Here is a 16,963-nt window from a genome sequence, read left to right on the forward strand (position 1 = left end):
ACCGGTTTCTCTTACCAACCATACAAAGGTTCGGGCAACGACTTTAGCTGCCTACCCTTTGTAATTAACGTGGACACTTGGTAGATCAATGGTTGTGTGGTTTGACTGATTGTCACATCAGCTTAAAGGTAGATACAAGAAGCCGAGGTTGCAAGATACACTCAATCGTAGCAATGTCGCCAGCAGGACAGGAAGCACCGTGGAAAGACATCGCGCGACGAAAGCAAGCCGATCGGGCATCACGCATCCCATCTCAATGGCAGATTCCATCAAGTGCGCTGCCAAAAGATCCACCTCAGGCAAAGGACGGACCTCAGAATGTGCTCGACGCGCCCCGGCAGTTCTTGTCGAAGGCGGAAATATCGATCACGGAATCGGACAGCGTCACGAGCTTGCTCGCAGCGATCGCGGCTCGCACAATCTCTGCAAAAGAAGTCGCACAGGCGTTTTCACATCGGGCGGCTATCGCTCATCAGCTGACTAATTGCATTACTGAACCACTGTTCGACCAAGCCGTCCAAAGAGCACAGGAGCTGGACAAGTATCTCGAGGATAATGGGAAGCCCTTCGGCCCTTTGCATGGACTGCCTGTCTCAGTGAAGGATACGTTCAACATCGTCGGGGTTGACACTTCTATCGGCCTCGCATCGCTGTGCTACAAGCCTGCCAAGGCAAATGCTCCACTGGTTGACCTGCTCCTCTCTCTAGGATGCGTCATCATCGCGAAGACAAACATTCCACAGACTCTGGCATCGCTAGACTCTATCAACAATGTATTCGGTCGGACAATGAACCCCATCAATCGACTTACCACCGCTGGGGGTTCCTCCGGAGGTGAAGGAGTGCTTGTCGCGATGAGAGGTTCGATGATTGGTATCGGAACAGACATTGGTGGCAGCATTCGGATTCCTGCCATGTGTAATGGCATATACGGGTTCAAGCCCAGCAACGGTCGCTTACCATATGGCGGACAAGCATTGGGAGGCAACGGAGTAAGCCGAACCAGCATCCAAGCCGTTGCAGGTCCCATCGGCCGAAGTGTTCAGGACATGGACGCACTGTTAAAAGAAATCATGCCAAGGGCGAATTTCTGGGGCGAAGATTGCTTCCCCACGTCATGGTCTTCATATCGCCAATTGAAAGCCAAAGGAAGCGGCGAAGCAGGCGAGCTCGTCATCGGCATTCTTCGCAGCGACGGCAACTGTGCCTTGCTCCCGCCAATCTCCAAGCTCTTGGATGAAGTCTCCTCCACACTGCAAAGCAGACCGAACATCAAAGTCGTAGAGCTAGCCACACCCAAAGCATGGACCAAATCTCAGTCCGTCATGAGCAAGCTCATGGGCGTCGACGGCGGTGCTGTAATGGCGGATCTTATCGAATCAACAGGAGAGCCTCTCGTACCGTGGATGTCGACTCGTTTCCGCAAGGGCAAGCCACAACCATTAAGCCGCGTTGCCGAGCTTCAAGCCCAACGTGAGATCTTGGAGCGCGAAATGCTCCGGATCTGGACTCAAGACGATGCCCAAGGGCGCCGAACTCAGAAACTCGATGCCATCATTTGCCCTCTCGCTCCACATCCTGTCCCCCCGATCGAAGGCTACAATGCTGTTGGCATGACCAGCTCGTGGGTTTTATTTGATTACCCTGCTGGCACGCTTCCTGTGCGATCCTTCAAGGAGACCGACTTGGAGTCGGGAAAACCCCTGGGTGGAAAGGCTTTGAGCTCATGGGATGAAAAGAATCGCGAGCTGTGGGACGAAAGTAAGGTCGATCGGCGTGTGTACCTAGGCACGCCGCTCAGCGTCCAGGTGGTCGTACCGAGACTCCAAGACGAGAAATTGATCGAGGTCATGGGGTGGGTCGATGAGGTGGTCAATAGCAAGCAAGGCCGAGAAGGCGGGAAAGCAAGGTTGTAAATCTTTACAGAACTATGGCATGGGCAATTGTGCGCACGCCAAAATTAGAGTCATTGATGTACCTATCTGTAAATGTGTAGAATGCAGAAACAACCGCGGAATGACCAAGAAACAGTTGAATCAAGCAGTCTCAATCCTGTTTCTCAACTCACTGCCTGTATCAAGTGTCAAACCATCCCTCCCATTTGTCATCCTCTCATCACCTACACCATGACCATGACCATGGCTACCGCGCTTCCCACTACTTTTCCGCTCGGTGGGATATGTGCTAGCCTTCCTGACATGCTTCTCATGCTTCCCAGGCTGCACGGTGTGGAATATTTCATTGATCTCTGGCCAAAGCTTGAGAATCTCATGTTCGAACGCGCCGAGCGGCTCTTCCGGTATCACCAGGGGCTTCGTCTCAACATCACCATTCGTGCCATTTACCCTGGCTTTCACCCGGCCATTCGTCTGCACTTCTTCTGCGGTAACATTCTTCTTCCATACCACGTTCTTCATCTCGCCCACCTGACCAGGAGTGCTCAGCGCAATGGGCGTCTCCGGGTTCGTCTCAACGCCGTGCATCGCCCAGCCTTGCAGCGCCTGCGAGTCGTAGGTGCCCTTGTCGTCGTAGCCAAGGCCGTGCTTGCCCATGCGGATTCGTACCGAGGAGTGTATCGTCTCTTCTGTGCGTGCCAGTCGTGGGCGTAGGTGCTGCGAGTGCCCGAATGCGAGACCGATGCGGTGGATCAGTTTCCAAATGATCCAGAGAACTGTGCCATGCTGCGAGGCGAGTTCCTGCTCGCGGTATTCGAGTGGTGTCCGGACACGACTTCCTCCGAAGCGGAAGAAGAAACTCATGCTATTATGAATCTTGCCTAATCCCCAGGGACGTGTCGTTCCGTGGGTCGGAGGCCGAGGGATGCTCATTCTTTTGGCTGATGTGCCATTGCTCGTTGGCGGTGCGAGGAGTGCCGCCGTTGGCCTCACCAAATTCATGATGTAGTCTGTATCAATGGTCAATAATTTGTATTGCTCAAACAAACTGACCATCCATGCCAAGGTCAGATTAGCCAATGCCGTATCGTCGTAACTCCCACCAATATCGCTGTGCACGCCAGGGAACCATGTCTGCTTGAGGACTTTGAGATCATGTGTCTCAGTGCGAGGCCAGTCCCAGATTGTTGGCGTGTAAGCACGACGATGCTCATCGAGGGCAAGCGCCTGAAAGGCATACTCGATATTGGACTCAACTCGAGTGTCCACGAAAGCGAAGTCTTTGGACGGTGGCTGCGGCAACAATCCGATCATTGGAATCCCCAGGCCACCCACAGTGTCCCACACCGCTACACATTTAATCTTGATATTGTGCCTGCTCAAGTTTCGCTTGCGCATTTCCTCACGATATCCACTGTCGGTCACTGGTGGTTTATGGCCTGGAAATGGAAGATGTGGCCATTTTGTCTTGTAGGGTGGCTTTTGCTGCTGAAACTCCCAATCCTCAAATACCTGAGTGAAGAATTCGAGGCCCTTGGCGGTCAATAGGCCCACATCACTGATCAAGCTGGAAATGCTTCGTGCTGTGAACGCACCACGGGAAAAACCAAGCAATATGATCTCATCCCCGTCGTTGTAATTGAGACAGACAAAACTGTAGGCTTCCCGGATATGATCAGAGAGCCCTTCGCCTGTTGCGCCGCCGATATACTTGTTATACAAAGACTTCGAACCCGTGCCGACACCATTGACATAGCAGACGACTTGGTGGATCGGCTCTGGAGGGGTGAGGTTCGTGTCGAGACCAGATGGGGGGATCGCGCGGGCGATGCGTGTCACGTTGCTTGGTACCTGGTAGTCACCGTCGCTGTCCATCCAGGTTCCATCACAGCAGACAATGATGCGTTTCTTGGGTACTCGAAGGTTTGGGCCCGTGTGGTCCGCCATCATGAAGAGAATATGCTCGCTTTCAGCGCTTCAAGGAGTACTTGGGTAGTGTGTCTCTCAGCCACAGCATAGGCTTGCGAAGTGGATGATACGAGGGACAACAATATTGTGTCCCTGTCTTGCTGTGGGTTGGAAAGGTGCGATTGTTGCTGGGACCTTCAGCACCAAGAATCGCAAGGGCCGATGAGCAAGTCGACGAAAGCAGTAACAGCCGTGTCTGCTCGCTCCTTCAAATAGTATTATCACTTTTTAGAGGACAGGAAATTGAGATCAATCTGATCATTCAGCTCAGGACCTCACGAGGTATTTCCCTTCTGACAAGTGTCAATAAATCAAGTCACCGGACAATGACGGATTCAAGTTGGAATTTAAATCCGCATGAGCAACAGCACAAGTGTCACTAGCTAATGGGGCTGGCTGATTGATCACCATCTCAGAGGTTAATGTCTTCCAGCTGAAAAACGCGAGCAGCCAACAAGGAGGGTGTTGCGTGTCCTTTTTTCGTGTTCGAGCGCCGAGAAACACTTCGTGGCGTCCGAGTGTCCCAATTTAGGGATAACCTGCCTGATGTCTAGCTTGATAGGCATACCAAGCATTCTCGGAAGGGAAAGGGAAGCGGGCCTGAGCGATCTTTCCCCACGTGCCTCCTCCGAAGTACGAGTAGGTATCCAGAAAGCCTTCTCGTAAGCCAATCCGTGTGATGCGCGGAGGAGGGGGTGCTGATGATGGGCTGCACGGTTCTGGAGCACGGTTAGTAGCAAGAGATAATATTAATGTTAATTAAAAAGTGTGGAATGCTGAACCCTTTGGATTCAAGGGCCTAGCTTCAAGACTGAGTACCATGTGGTACAGGAATTAGATAGAAAGAAATATGGGCTTGTTGGTGGATTCGAATGATCCTTAATTATTTTATTCATTTTTTTGGTAGTTTGTCTAATATGGGTACTGGCGTGCTGCGTGCTGCTGTTGACCATCGTCTCCGGTATCGTCTTTGACTTGATATGTAAACACCAGTAATTTACGTTTCATCATCTCCGACGCGTGAGTATTCGTCAATTCTAAAGGAACGGCGTTCACCCAATTTAGATCCAGCTACACTCTGTGGTACAGAGGTCTGGCTGAACTCCATGTTGAGAGATTCGCATTCGAATCGACGGTTTTGGAGAGGGATCTATCACTCTTCGTGCGTTTCCCCATTGCCCGCGGGACGAATCCAATCTGTAAGTGCACTGTTGCTCTGATGCTGATTGTGCTGTCTTCGGTTTGGTCTCCTGGCTGGGTACTTCACCACCATGCAATGTCTGAACAGCCTTGTTGTTATAACCATCACGTATCTTTTTACTGGATTTTGTAAACTTTTTTTGGCTTTTTTTGGTGTTTCGTTATGGCATGAGTCGAGATAGACAAGGAAGTTCTCCTTCCAGAGCTCGGGAGCTTTGTCAAAACAATCCAGCCCCAGTCATCTCACAGTCCCGCTCGGTAGATTCTGAGCTAAATTGAGGCTCATTGTGCGCCGAGTGCTGTCGATTTCAAGCTGGGGCAGGAGCTGGTGTTGGTGTTGGTGTCATAATTGGAGTCATCAATCGTTGGCGCTTAACAGAAGTTCCATTGGTTTCGACATTATCGACCTCGTTGATGCTACGCCGAGGAGCTGCCTCTGGCTTTGGGACCTTGACAGCCTTCTTGATCGGCTTTGTAGGGCGGACCTCTCCCAAACTCGAATCAAATAAATCCTCTGGCAATTCCCAGCTTTTGAAAGATGCAAGGCTGAGAGAATGCAAGTCTTTAACATAAGTGTTTGAGCTCTCACAGACATCCCGGAAAGCCGAGAATGCCGGAACGAGGTTCAAGCTTCCTCTGGGAATGGTGTCGATACCAATATAGAAAGTGTAAGTGTAGAGGTTGTGCAGATTCCCATCCATCTCAGCCTTCGAGTTCTGTGCGTTCGGGATAGCGGCACCTTCTCCGTTGGCAGTGACCAATTCAGGGTCAGTAGTTTCAATAGTCTTGGTCTCCTCGACCTTGTACTTCATGCCGCCCTTCTGAGCCTCTCGAATTTGAGATTCATTTTCGCACTTGTGAACTCTCTTGAAGCCCTTGGTAAAGGGCCTTGCGAGTTTGATATCTGGTATCAGCTCCAACTGCATGACAAAGAGACGGATCTTAGACTCAACGGCGCCAGCCCACGCCTTGGCCGCCTCGGAATTGGATGAGGCTGCAGTCACAGCGAGGTAGTATTTGTGGTCGGCAGTGAAGAAGGTGTGCTTTTTGAAGAGATCACTCCATGTTCCTTTTCCAGCAAAAATCTTGGTTGTGATCTGGGCACCTCTCTCGAGCTCGCGCAAAATAATTGTCTTGCCTGACTTGGAGATGTTGTAAGTCGCGCACATGCTTGGGAAGGCAGGGGTGATAATGGGCATGATATTCTTGCGATCACTCGAATTGATAGCAGGATTCCAGACTCGAAACTTTGCTTTTTCCTCCTGTGTCTTGCCCTGTTCAATGTCCTTCAACATGACGGGTACCGGCCATTTCCAATCCTTGATCACGAAGAAGAACTTGTCAACAATCGTAGCTCCAACAGCATGTGGATACAGCTGACACACACGAGCGACAAGCATAGCCCAAGCCACGCCTCCAGGGTAACCGACAATATTCGCATATATCGCTCTTCTTTGTGCCCACAACTTGATCGCTCGTAGCGCCGTTCGAAAGGTCTTTTGTTCTGGAACTAGATTTAGAATCTCATCTGTAACACGCTTGGGACAAGTCAGTAATGCTCAATCTTGTGGGGTTCGAGGCGACATACTGGCCCAGTGACTGCACGGACTGTCCGCTCATCTATACCTGCAAGGAGGCTGTTGTCGTTCAACGTCAGGTCTTTTGGGATGGTTGAGAGGCTGGTGATTGAGGCAAAGATCAGATCGATTTCAATGCCGTTCAGAACGAGCTTGATGATGGGAACAAAGGCTTCAGGTACGGCTGTCATGGAGGTGATGGCGCCGGGCCCGGCGAGGCGTTTGAGAACTCCAGGATACAATTCGAAGAAGTCCTCACGGCTGACATGGCGCGGGGCGACTGCCAGCGTGTCGATATCAGAACCTACACAAGATCAGTCAGTGTAGGGCATGATGGGCCGCGTGTCCGCCATACCTGGACCAAATACACCCAACCGGTAACTTCCATAGTGGAATATCTTGCCGCCAAACTGTTCGATTTGCGAGGGAGGGAGGCGTTGTTTTCGGCTGACTTCTGCCACGAATTCCTGAGTCACCCGATTCAAGAGTTTGAGGGTTGCGATTCGTTTCTTAGTCTCATCTTGGGCCTCGTAGTTGTTCTCCTTCTTGAGTTCCTCGACCAGATCCGCAGTCTTCTCATTATCTAGTGGTTCGGGGAGGGCGGTAGAGATCGGTGGGCTGACCCCATACTTCTTGGTCGTTGTCGAAGCCATGATTTTGTGGGAAGCTGAGAACAGGCAGCCAGGTAGAATGGATTAATCGCCCATGGGACTAGATAGAAAGAGAGTAAGAAGGCGGCAAAGACATGATCCCCAAACTCCAAAATGAGAATAAAGATCAAGTGACAATAGAGTGAGGAAATGGGTGAAGAAGAAGACGGTGTTGTAGACAGTGAAGAATGAAAGACACCCTGCGCATGGTGGAGGCTTCAGTTTTATTAGACCACTGCACCACTCTTGTCACTCCGCAGGCCGCCCCTTGCCCATCGAGAGTCACTTTGCTCGGCTTAAGAATTTAGTGAGAAAGCTTGGCCCAATGTGGTAAGCCTGTTCCGCTAGCCAGCCATTAGAGCGAGGCTAGTAAATGGCGTTTAGCGATCTGAAGCCCACCAGATTCAACTCTTTGTTCTACATATCAACCAAAGATACAAACTCAACTCTTTGTCCTGTCGACCAAAGGCTCCTTCTTCTCCAACAAGGGTGCCTCCTCGAGTAATTTGGCGAGCCTCTCGTCTAGCCACTTCACATCATCTTGGTTTCCGGGCGGCCCACCTGCCCAATGTCCCCAGATAGATGGGTAGACATCCAATGTTCCAATTCCAGGAGACATGTTTTCAACCTCGTATTCAGAGTCTTCTGGCCTGTGGAAAAAGTCAGCAATCATCAAAGGTATCTTAGTCTTACCCAGGACGAACTCACGGGAAATACAAGTCTGTTTTACTCGGCAAGACCAGAGTCTTGGCTTGGATACTTGCCAGGGCCTTTTCAAAGTTGCCATTATAAGGCTCCTGTTTGCTAATATCTCCTGCTTGCCAGGTGTGTAACATAACCAGCAGATTCTCCGGATCTTTGCTCAGGGCCCAGGCTTCCCAGAAATTGACCATGAAATCCTCAAGGTCTTTGGCACCATAATTCTTCTCGTGGAGTTTATGTCGATAGAATGCTTGACTAAATCCCCAGCCCGCATATCCTCTTCCAAAGGCCTTCAGTCCGACCGTTCTCTCTTCTTCTGTCCAGGTTCGTTTCTCGGAACCTGCAGACTCGGCTCTGCCAAATGTACTTCCTGCTGAGGAGACACCCTTTGCTGCCAACAGAGCGGATTTGACTCCCTCCAAGAATACCTGATTATGGATCGACGTTTTTGCCGAGCCGCAGAACGGTACCGCGATGTCCAGAAAATCCGGATATTGTGTTGCCCATTGAAAAGTCTGTCCGGCACCCATGGACCATCCGGTGACCATTCGCAGATGATTGATATTGAGCTTCTGTGTCACCAGTTGGTACTGGGCTTTGACATTGTCGTAGAACGTTACATTCGGAAAAGGCGATATGTCTGAGTTGCTGGGTGATATAGACTGGCCATTACCAAACAACGCGACTATAATAATGAAGAAGTTCTTTGGGTTCAGAGCCTTGTCTTCACCTATCAGCCATTCGTTGTCCCCTATAGCACCAGAATACCACGAAGGGTAAAGGATTGCCGGAGATCCGCTGTCACCAAAGGTCTTGTATGCAATCCAGGCTCCAGGTAGTACACCGCCACCTTGGAGCTTGAAGTCACCCAAATCGTACTTTTCGTAGTCGGACATTTCTGGTCTATGCACTGCGATTGTTGTATTCAATCCTGGGATTCCAGAACCAGAAATCCTTTCTTCTCGGTGGTAGGGAGTCTTCAGACTTCATATTATTCTCAACCCCGCAACGGTCGGGCATCTCCTTCAGGATTCACCATCCATTGAGATGCTAGCATCCGGCGCTGAACAGCGGCACCTGCAGAAGTACACCACTGCAGTCTAGAACTCTCTCCAGGTGGCTTGCACTATTTGTCACTCTAAAGTGCTGATGACCTAATGCCTATTCAACGCCCAAGCTTTGTGTCGTCGGTCGACAAAGCCTGGTAATTCTTTGGAATAGATATTGTGTCCACCGCAGATCTCATGAATATGGGCAAGGGGCGGATTTAGCTTTGCCCGGATGTAAATCGGTACCAAAGCCGTCATTGATGATGTTATCCAGGAACAAGTTTCGAATCGAGAAAATCCTTCTAGAATAATATATTCGTGATTTCATCGTTTGGAGGCACTTACTAAGCTTTGATAATACTGTAACTGAAAATTAAATACTTAAGCCAAACCCTACCTCACTGTATCTAGATCTCGATTCCTGCTTTTCCCCTTCCTTCGACGAAGTATATCCACCAAGAACCCTTCGGAAATTGTCAGTGTTGATCTTGGTCTGAGGCAATTTAGTATCTTGTCATGTCACCACCCGTATCCGAGCCTCAAAAGGCCCAGGAGAAGCACGACGCCGAGAGTGCCGTTAAACGCAACCCTCATGGCGATTTCAAGAAAGTAGAGGCATCTCGACCCGACTGGAATAATTCTCAACAATGGCGCTTCACGAAAACCAGAGATCCTGCTTGGACTTATGGCTCTGGAGCCAATGATAAAGCAGACATTGATAAATCCCATGTGTCGATTGATCCATATGCTCAGGGCAGGCCCCCAGTCGCCAATTACAAGCTCCTCATATCTGGTATCGTCCCGAGGCCAATTGGGTTTCTCTCTACCAGATCGAAAGATGGCTCTTCAACAAATCTCGCACCCTTCTCTTACACGCAAGTCTTCAACCATGACCCCCCAGTTTTTGGTGTGGGATTTAGTGGTGGCTTGGATAATGCCAAAGATACGCTAAAGAACCTACTGGATACAGACGAGGTCGTCATCAATATCATTAGTGACCACTATATTGAAGCGGCCAATGCGTGTGCGATTGACCTGCCATATGGCAAATCGGAATGGGCTATTTCTGGACTTACACCGGCGGACAGCAAAGTCGTTGCGCCCTCTCGTGTGAAGGAGGCAGTCTTCAGTATCGAAGGAAAATTGCTGAACACCCAGGAATTCGAGTCCAGGACGCAACCAGGAAAAAAGACCGGTGTGCTGGCAGTCATCGAAGGAGTGCATTTCTGGGTTAGGGAGGATGCTATCAATAAAGAGCAGAATCTTATCGATCCGGCCATTCTCCGACCGATCAGCAGATTCGGAGGCATCACCTACTCGAGATCAACCGATGCCTTTGAGCTCGAGAGGCCAGTCCTTCAGAAGGAGCAGCAAAAGGGAAAAATAGGGGATGACTTGCTCCAGCCAAAGGTAGACGCGCAATAAACGCATATTACTGCCACACAGCTGACGGAGAATAGATATAGACATACATTCGACGAGAGCCCTTATTTTAGATATATGTTGCCTTAGATGCGAACAACACCAGTATAGAGTGGTTGAGATATGAAGCAATGACGTTGAATGACATACAGTAAGGCCTCATCGCGCCCCTGCATCTGTCCCTCCCCCAGATCACCCGAGACGAAAACCCACAAGCTGGGGGCCTCGATTTTCTTGCGCTTTAGATTCTGGCTACCTTCAAAGAGGAACCCCAAAAAGGAAGTTCCAATTGGTAAGATTCTAGGCGTTCATCCCCGAAGCTTAGCACTCCATGAGCTTTGACCTTTCGGAATTTTGCATGGCGCAAGCTCCCGCCTCGCTCAGAGCAGCACCTATTACATTGGAGAGGCTCCCCTCCGGACCCCGCAAAGAGCAAATGTGTTTTATGGTGGTGGAGAGATTTAATCTTCGCAGCTTCGGCTTCCACCCCTTCTAGTGCTTCTGCTGAAGAAAGTCGCCCTGTTGGCTGATCCCTGATTATTAAACTCACGCAACCTCGACTGCACTGTTGTCCTGCTGTGGATGGTCGGTCTGGTCAGGTCGTTGTTTGTTCATTTTCCATATCGCCTGGGCGTGATCATTGTGTAGCATACTACGACCGCTGTAGCTTGTGCAATTTCAGCCGCGACAGACTCGCACCCATCCTGCCGTCTACGATGATAGCGGTGACTGCCAGCATCGCAAACCTATTGCGAGAAGCATGAGCCTGGGTATCACAAACACGAACGCAACATTGCCAAAGACATCTGCTCCCCGGCAGATACGATTTGTTGCAACTGATGGTCAACCACATACCAAGAGGAGGCGCATAAATGCGGCGTGTTTGACATGTCGCAAGAGAAAAACTCGATGTTCTGGAGAGCGTCCGGAATGCAAAACATGTACAGAGAATGGCCATCTTTGCTCCGGTTATACTGGTCGATCCAGCAGGAAGGAAAATGATAAAGAGGAAGATGGAGAAGACGAAGCCGATGGCGACTCGGCGCCATCTACACCACGCAAACACCATAGAGACATTGATGGTGTAGCTCATTCAAGGCGTCCTACGGAAAAGCCCAATTCCCTTGGATTGCATTTCACAAGACCACCAACCGACCGCGATGATTTTGGAGACACTAAAAGCCCTGCGAGCAACTATACAACCAGCAGTCTAACTTCAACCCGAAATCGAGTACCGTATTTTCGTTATTTTGGTCCGACAGCTATTGTTCCAGGGTTCAAACAAATGGTGGTGCAGGTCAAAGACCACCGGAGAAGTCTAGCCTCCACATCGGATGAATCTCCTGCTTCAGGTCCACCGCTGGAGACACCATCGATGCCAGGCCAGGATACGATACCCGTTGAGATACCCTTCTACGATGCCACCGATCCAGGCCCAAATGCGCCTTTGATCACTCATCTGTGTGAATCATTTTTCACCCATCTGGGCTGTAACTATTCCTTTTTGCAGCGAGAACGATTTCTCAAGGACTTGGAAGAGAAGCGGGTAGACGCGATACTGGTCGACGCTGTGTGTGCCGTAGCGGCACGCTTCTCACCTAGCCCGATTCTGTGCAAATCAAACGACCCCTCTATCCCACGAGATACCGAGAACAATGTTCGAAGATCATTTCGAGGCCATCCTTTCGCGCAGCGAGCCATGTCATCCGTAATTGATACATTCTCATGTCCCACGATCGCGGTCGCCCAGGCGTGTCTGCTGCTAGCTTACGAGGAGTTCGGAACCGACCATGACAGTGGTCTATGGATGTATTTAGGGACCGCAATCCGTATGGCTCAAGATCTAGGGATTCAGAAACTCGAGGGTATGCAACTTGAAGGTCGGATTGGACCCACACCGAAGACCGCAAAGCATGGCCAAGAAGGCAAGGCCGAAGAACAGCGCAGATTCGAGCAACAAGAAAAGCTTTCGCGGAATATCTCGCAAGAGGACAGTGCGCAGCTTGAAGACAGAAGGGCTAGTGAGCAAGAGCGAATCGACACTTTTTGGGCAATTTTCTTCCTTGATCGAGCGGTATCATCTGGCGTCGGCCGTCCGGTCACGCTTCGAGACAAGGATATTGAGATATCTTTCCCCTACAGGTCTGACACACAACTTATCGACGGTTATCCCGATCCGTTTCCGGATATGATCAAAATTGTGCACATGTATGGACGTGTCGCCGATGTCTTGAACAACCTCAAAGAGGTCAATCAAGTTACACCAGAAGTCCTGAAGAGGCTGGCAAGCATGGAGAAGGACTTGACTGGTAAGTTCTGGTTGGGCGCTCGAACCGCGTTCGCTGACCAACCCAGGCATCTATCAACGACTATCACCACGACTACACTTTAACGCGACGAACTTCCAGCATTATGTGAAGGCGGGCCACGGAACGAATTTCATTCTGTTGCACTTCTGGTTCCACACTCTGATTGTGCTACTTCACCAACCGACTCTTCTTCATTCATTTGAAGGTAGAATTCAACAACTCTTCCCAGATAGTAGAGAATTGTCCATGTCATCTGCGAAGACCATCGCAGATATACTTGCATTCGCAGAGCTAATCGACGTCAAGAGTTTCATAGGCAACCCGTTCACAAGCCAGCCTATGTATGTTGCTGCGTGTGCATTTCTCGCAGAGGCTGCGGCTCATACCTCTCAACCTCCATCTCGAGCGACGTCGCCCCCAATCAACGTCAATGTTCCCAAGCTCAAAAGTGAACATAGGTCGGAGAGGACTGTTTCTGAGCAGAAAGCTGCCTCCGCACGTCATACACTATTAGCGACAGCAGCCAATCAAAACTATCAACGATGTTACAAGGCGCTGAAGACGTTAGATTCGTATTGGGCGGGGTGTAGGTACATCTTGACTGCTCTTGACCAGAAGGCGAAGGGATTGATGGATCCTATCTTGTTCACCGCGGAGGATATTGACGGGGAAATGCCATCTACTGAACCATCGTTCACCACGCCTGGCTGGAGAAGGAGTACTTCTTTGGCTGCATCGCTCGGTGGATATGGTGGCGCCATCAACCGGCTACAAGGTCTAAAAGCTTTTGAGAGAGGTATGCCATTCTCGCCAAAAATGGACTTGAGCCAGGTCATTGGGTGGTCATTGACAGGAACCGCAAATTCACCAGCGCCAAATCTAAGCGTGATCTATCCCAATGCTGGTGGCGATGATTCCGGAGCGGTCATGACGGAAACTCAAAGCCACAATACTGCAAGCAGGAATCAAGTTGCTGCGGGTGGACAGGCAATGGGTCAAGGTGTCCCCGTTCGCAGGCTACAGGACTCGACTTCTCCGCCTTTGATTCAACCAGGATATGACAGGTCGAAGCTGACGCCATCTAGCAACAAGCCATCAAGCTTGCCTTACGATCCCGTATCTACCGCGGAGGCCGATCTTTTACTTGGCCTACATTCTCCTTACACCAATTTATCGACGAATCAGCCCATGATAGGTCAAGGATCCACACCACAAGGTCATACTGCAAACTCATACGACTATCTGTCCGCACAAAACGAGTCGAACAATATCTTACAGCAGCCTTCTTTCCTCGATTTCCAGAACCAGAATTACAACAACATGTTGATCGAATCTCAAGATATCGACATGAGTGCCCAACAGTTCAATTTCAACTTCCCCGGCGGTGACATGATCCCGTGGCTAGAGTATTTACCGCAGGATGTTCTAAACTACTTCGGAGAACAACCAGGCGACGAACATCAACCGGGTTGAAATATGTCGAGTCCTAGATTCTAAATCTCCAGCCGTGCCCTTCCAAGCCTTCGAAGAACAATTTAGGGAAATTAACCTATGGAGCTCGGGCATACGCCGGGTCTAACAGGCCGGAGATGCTACCTCAGCATTGCACTATTCTCTATTGGTACATTCAATTATCGTGCGTGATAACTCAATCCTGAACGTCACCTTGCGCGGAACACCAAATGGGGTGGTGATCTTCGTTTGGAAGCATTCCCCACAGAAAGATCGACTTGGTGAACATGGAGTAGATGACGCTAAGAGTGTTCTATTGAGCATTTTCCGGAAACGTCATGCAACACCAACGTACAGCTTGAGGTAGTAAGTCTGTACTTATAGCATCGGAAGACCGGTGCCCCGAGTCAATGACCATTGTAACACCACGCAGTTCGAGAAACCTCCTCCTTAAAACAATAGCTCAGTATTCGTTCACCTTCCTGCGAGGTCGTGAATAGGATGGTCTCGCTACTAGGTCTTCTACCGTTCCTCTCAGTCTCATATGCGCTATCAATTCACCCTCCTGGTCAGGTTTCTGCGACACCGGGGTGTGGTATTGCTCAAGACTCCCTCATTGAAACCCAAAACTCAACTCGCTTCACCATTTCTTCGTCCGGTAGAGAACGAGAGTTCTTCATTCATGTCCCCTCAACCTACAAGGCCCACAGCCCTACCGGCGTGATTTTTTCCTTCCATGGCAATTCTCGCACCGCACAGTACCAAGAGGCCTTGTCGCAATTCTCCGATCCAACATTCAACCCCGACCACATCGCTGTCTATCCTCAGGGGCTCAATAATTCCTGGCAAGGTCCGTCCTATGCCGTCCCCGGCGCCAATGACCTCCAGTTTACAACTGATCTTATCACCTATCTGAGCGACAACTTCTGCGTCGACAAATCCCGTATCTATGCCTCCGGGAAATCCAACGGCGGTGGCTTCGTCGGGACACTCGCGTGTGCACCGGAAGGGGGCAAATTCGCGGCCTTCGCACCCGTTTCTGGTGCCTTCTACACTGATAACCCAGAAACACATACACAGTGTACTCCGTCTCGAGCTGAGATCCCAATCCTCGAATTCCACGGCGGGAACGATACCACGATCCGGTACACGGGTGGCACTGGTAAAGGCGGACTTTTGCCAGACATCGATCAGTGGCTGGGCTGGTGGGCCGAAAGGGATGGGCTCTCTGAGAAGAAAGTCCTATCTGAATATGGGGGTGAAGTCCAGCACACAGTGTATGGGTCTGGCGCCCGCACTGGGCTGGTTCAAGGATACGAGATCGAACATCTGGGTCATGATTGGCCCAGCACAAAGCCAAATCTCGATTCTGATACTCCCACCGTCATTGAGGCTACAAAGGTCATTATGAAGTTCTTTAGGCGGTGGACGCTGTAGTCATGCTGAGGCAGTTGATTATCGCTGAACTTCACTCAAAGTAATCATCCTTCATATCCCCAGATGACAAGTCTGTGTCTTAGTACGTGAATATGATTGTATTTCACTTGTCCATATTGTCCAGCAGAACGTGTGCTAAGTGCAGGATAGGCCCGTCGTCATAGTATCAATCAACAGACACTTAAGACACTTACCTGGTGAACATTCCTTGATGTTCTTGGTGTGCAATATTGCGCATGGCATCCCGTGCAATTAGCAGACCACTTAGGTATTTTGCGGAGGTCTAGACTATTTTTCTTGATATTGGTACGGTGATGGTGGGCGCTAGTCCAAATGTGGCTAGGATTACCACTTTTGGCTACGGGGCTCCCTCCCACAGCCTTGCAAAATACTTCGGAAAATCTGCAAATTATGCGCTGTCTCGATGGAACTTATTTTAGATAGCTTCAAATTTTGTGTTAAATTGAACAGGAGACGTGGCCGAGTGGTTATGGCGCTAGTTTCAGGTAACTGGAACGTTCGCTTCTAGGAATAGATCGAAAATACTAGTGGGTAATTGTATGTTCTCATCCTCTCCTTCCGATGAATGTGTATCAGAGGCTAACTCAAGCTCAGCCGCGTGGGTTCGAGTCCCACCGTCTTCAATAACACTTTTTTTGCACCCGTTGAAGTTGGATATATACTGCGTTGTGAATTCTAGAAGAAAGGCGATTCGTATGAGACGTGGTCGACTCATATATAGAGATTTAAAGCTTTGATAAGGATTCGAGAAGCGGGATAGGAAGAGATTGCGACTGTGAGTATTCATGGAGTGCGGGTCGTGTGAGACTTCGATTGCGACGAATCATCACGGAGGACTCGGAGTCAGGACAGAAGGACCATTGCTACAACAGGACCATTCGACATTGTTGATCGTGTCGCGCATTGGCCTACAGGCTCGATATACCCAAAAATGTGAAGATTCATGCCACGATTCAGTACTAAATAAAAGCCTTGTCGCATGATTCGCTCTCTTCTCTGTTCTTCTACGGGAATTATGCCATATACGACCCGTTACAAGCGATGTTGTTCAGAATGTTCAAAATTAGCATGTTCAAGGAGCGAGGGGAGTGTCGTGTTCGTCGTTGAGTTAGTGGTGAACCAAGACCATGATCGGCTTCGGATTCGGGTAGAGCGTGGAGCTGCCGTTGCAACGAGGATGTGGTGATAAGGCATTGCTAAGGCCATCAGGCGAGACGCAGCCCAGAGCAAACCATGCAGTGTACCTGCTTCGCATCATTCCGCAAACACATCTTGATTGGT

At 50.0% G+C, this 16,963-nt stretch overlaps 7 protein-coding genes across 7 annotated transcripts; 4 read left to right on the plus strand and 3 right to left on the minus strand.

The window, feature by feature from the left end:
• Window positions 1-173: 173 nt before the first annotated feature.
• Window positions 174-1,916, plus strand: LTR84_013091 (uncharacterized protein; the record flags this gene model as incomplete). The annotated part of the gene is made up of 1 exon (XM_064856596.1): window positions 174-1,916. The coding sequence occupies one exon, from the start codon at window positions 174-176 to the stop codon at window positions 1,914-1,916; it is 1,743 nt and encodes a 580-aa protein (XP_064707772.1).
• A 120-nt stretch (window positions 1,917-2,036) lies between these two features.
• LTR84_013092 (uncharacterized protein) lies at window positions 2,037-3,842 on the minus strand (the record flags this gene model as incomplete). Its single annotated transcript, XM_064856597.1, has 1 exon — window positions 2,037-3,842. One exon carries the CDS (start codon window positions 3,840-3,842, stop codon window positions 2,037-2,039), a length of 1,806 nt encoding a protein of 601 aa, XP_064707773.1.
• A 1,529-nt stretch (window positions 3,843-5,371) lies between these two features.
• On the minus strand, window positions 5,372-7,293 carry LTR84_013093 (uncharacterized protein; the record flags this gene model as incomplete). The annotated part of the gene is made up of 3 exons (XM_064856598.1): window positions 5,372-6,601; window positions 6,652-6,944; window positions 6,996-7,293. 3 exons carry the CDS (start codon window positions 7,291-7,293, stop codon window positions 5,372-5,374), a joined length of 1,821 nt encoding a protein of 606 aa, XP_064707774.1.
• A 439-nt stretch (window positions 7,294-7,732) lies between these two features.
• On the minus strand, window positions 7,733-8,888 carry LTR84_013094 (uncharacterized protein; the record flags this gene model as incomplete). Its single annotated transcript, XM_064856599.1, has 2 exons — window positions 7,733-7,940; window positions 7,999-8,888. The coding sequence occupies 2 exons, from the start codon at window positions 8,886-8,888 to the stop codon at window positions 7,733-7,735; spliced, it is 1,098 nt and encodes a 365-aa protein (XP_064707775.1).
• A 669-nt stretch (window positions 8,889-9,557) lies between these two features.
• Window positions 9,558-10,466, plus strand: LTR84_013095 (uncharacterized protein; the record flags this gene model as incomplete). Its single annotated transcript, XM_064856600.1, has 1 exon — window positions 9,558-10,466. The coding sequence occupies one exon, from the start codon at window positions 9,558-9,560 to the stop codon at window positions 10,464-10,466; it is 909 nt and encodes a 302-aa protein (XP_064707776.1).
• Window positions 10,467-11,223: 757 nt separating this feature from the next.
• Window positions 11,224-14,245, plus strand: LTR84_013096 (uncharacterized protein; the record flags this gene model as incomplete). Its single annotated transcript, XM_064856601.1, has 2 exons — window positions 11,224-12,772; window positions 12,819-14,245. The coding sequence occupies 2 exons, from the start codon at window positions 11,224-11,226 to the stop codon at window positions 14,243-14,245; spliced, it is 2,976 nt and encodes a 991-aa protein (XP_064707777.1).
• A 480-nt stretch (window positions 14,246-14,725) lies between these two features.
• On the plus strand, window positions 14,726-15,661 carry LTR84_013097 (uncharacterized protein; the record flags this gene model as incomplete). Its single annotated transcript, XM_064856602.1, has 1 exon — window positions 14,726-15,661. One exon carries the CDS (start codon window positions 14,726-14,728, stop codon window positions 15,659-15,661), a length of 936 nt encoding a protein of 311 aa, XP_064707778.1.
• Window positions 15,662-16,963: the final 1,302 nt, after the last annotated feature.

Source organism: Exophiala bonariae, assembly GCF_035927105.1.
Source record: "Exophiala bonariae strain CCFEE 5792 chromosome Unknown scaffold_9, whole genome shotgun sequence".
NCBI classification, from domain to species: domain Eukaryota; kingdom Fungi; phylum Ascomycota; class Eurotiomycetes; order Chaetothyriales; family Herpotrichiellaceae; genus Exophiala; species Exophiala bonariae.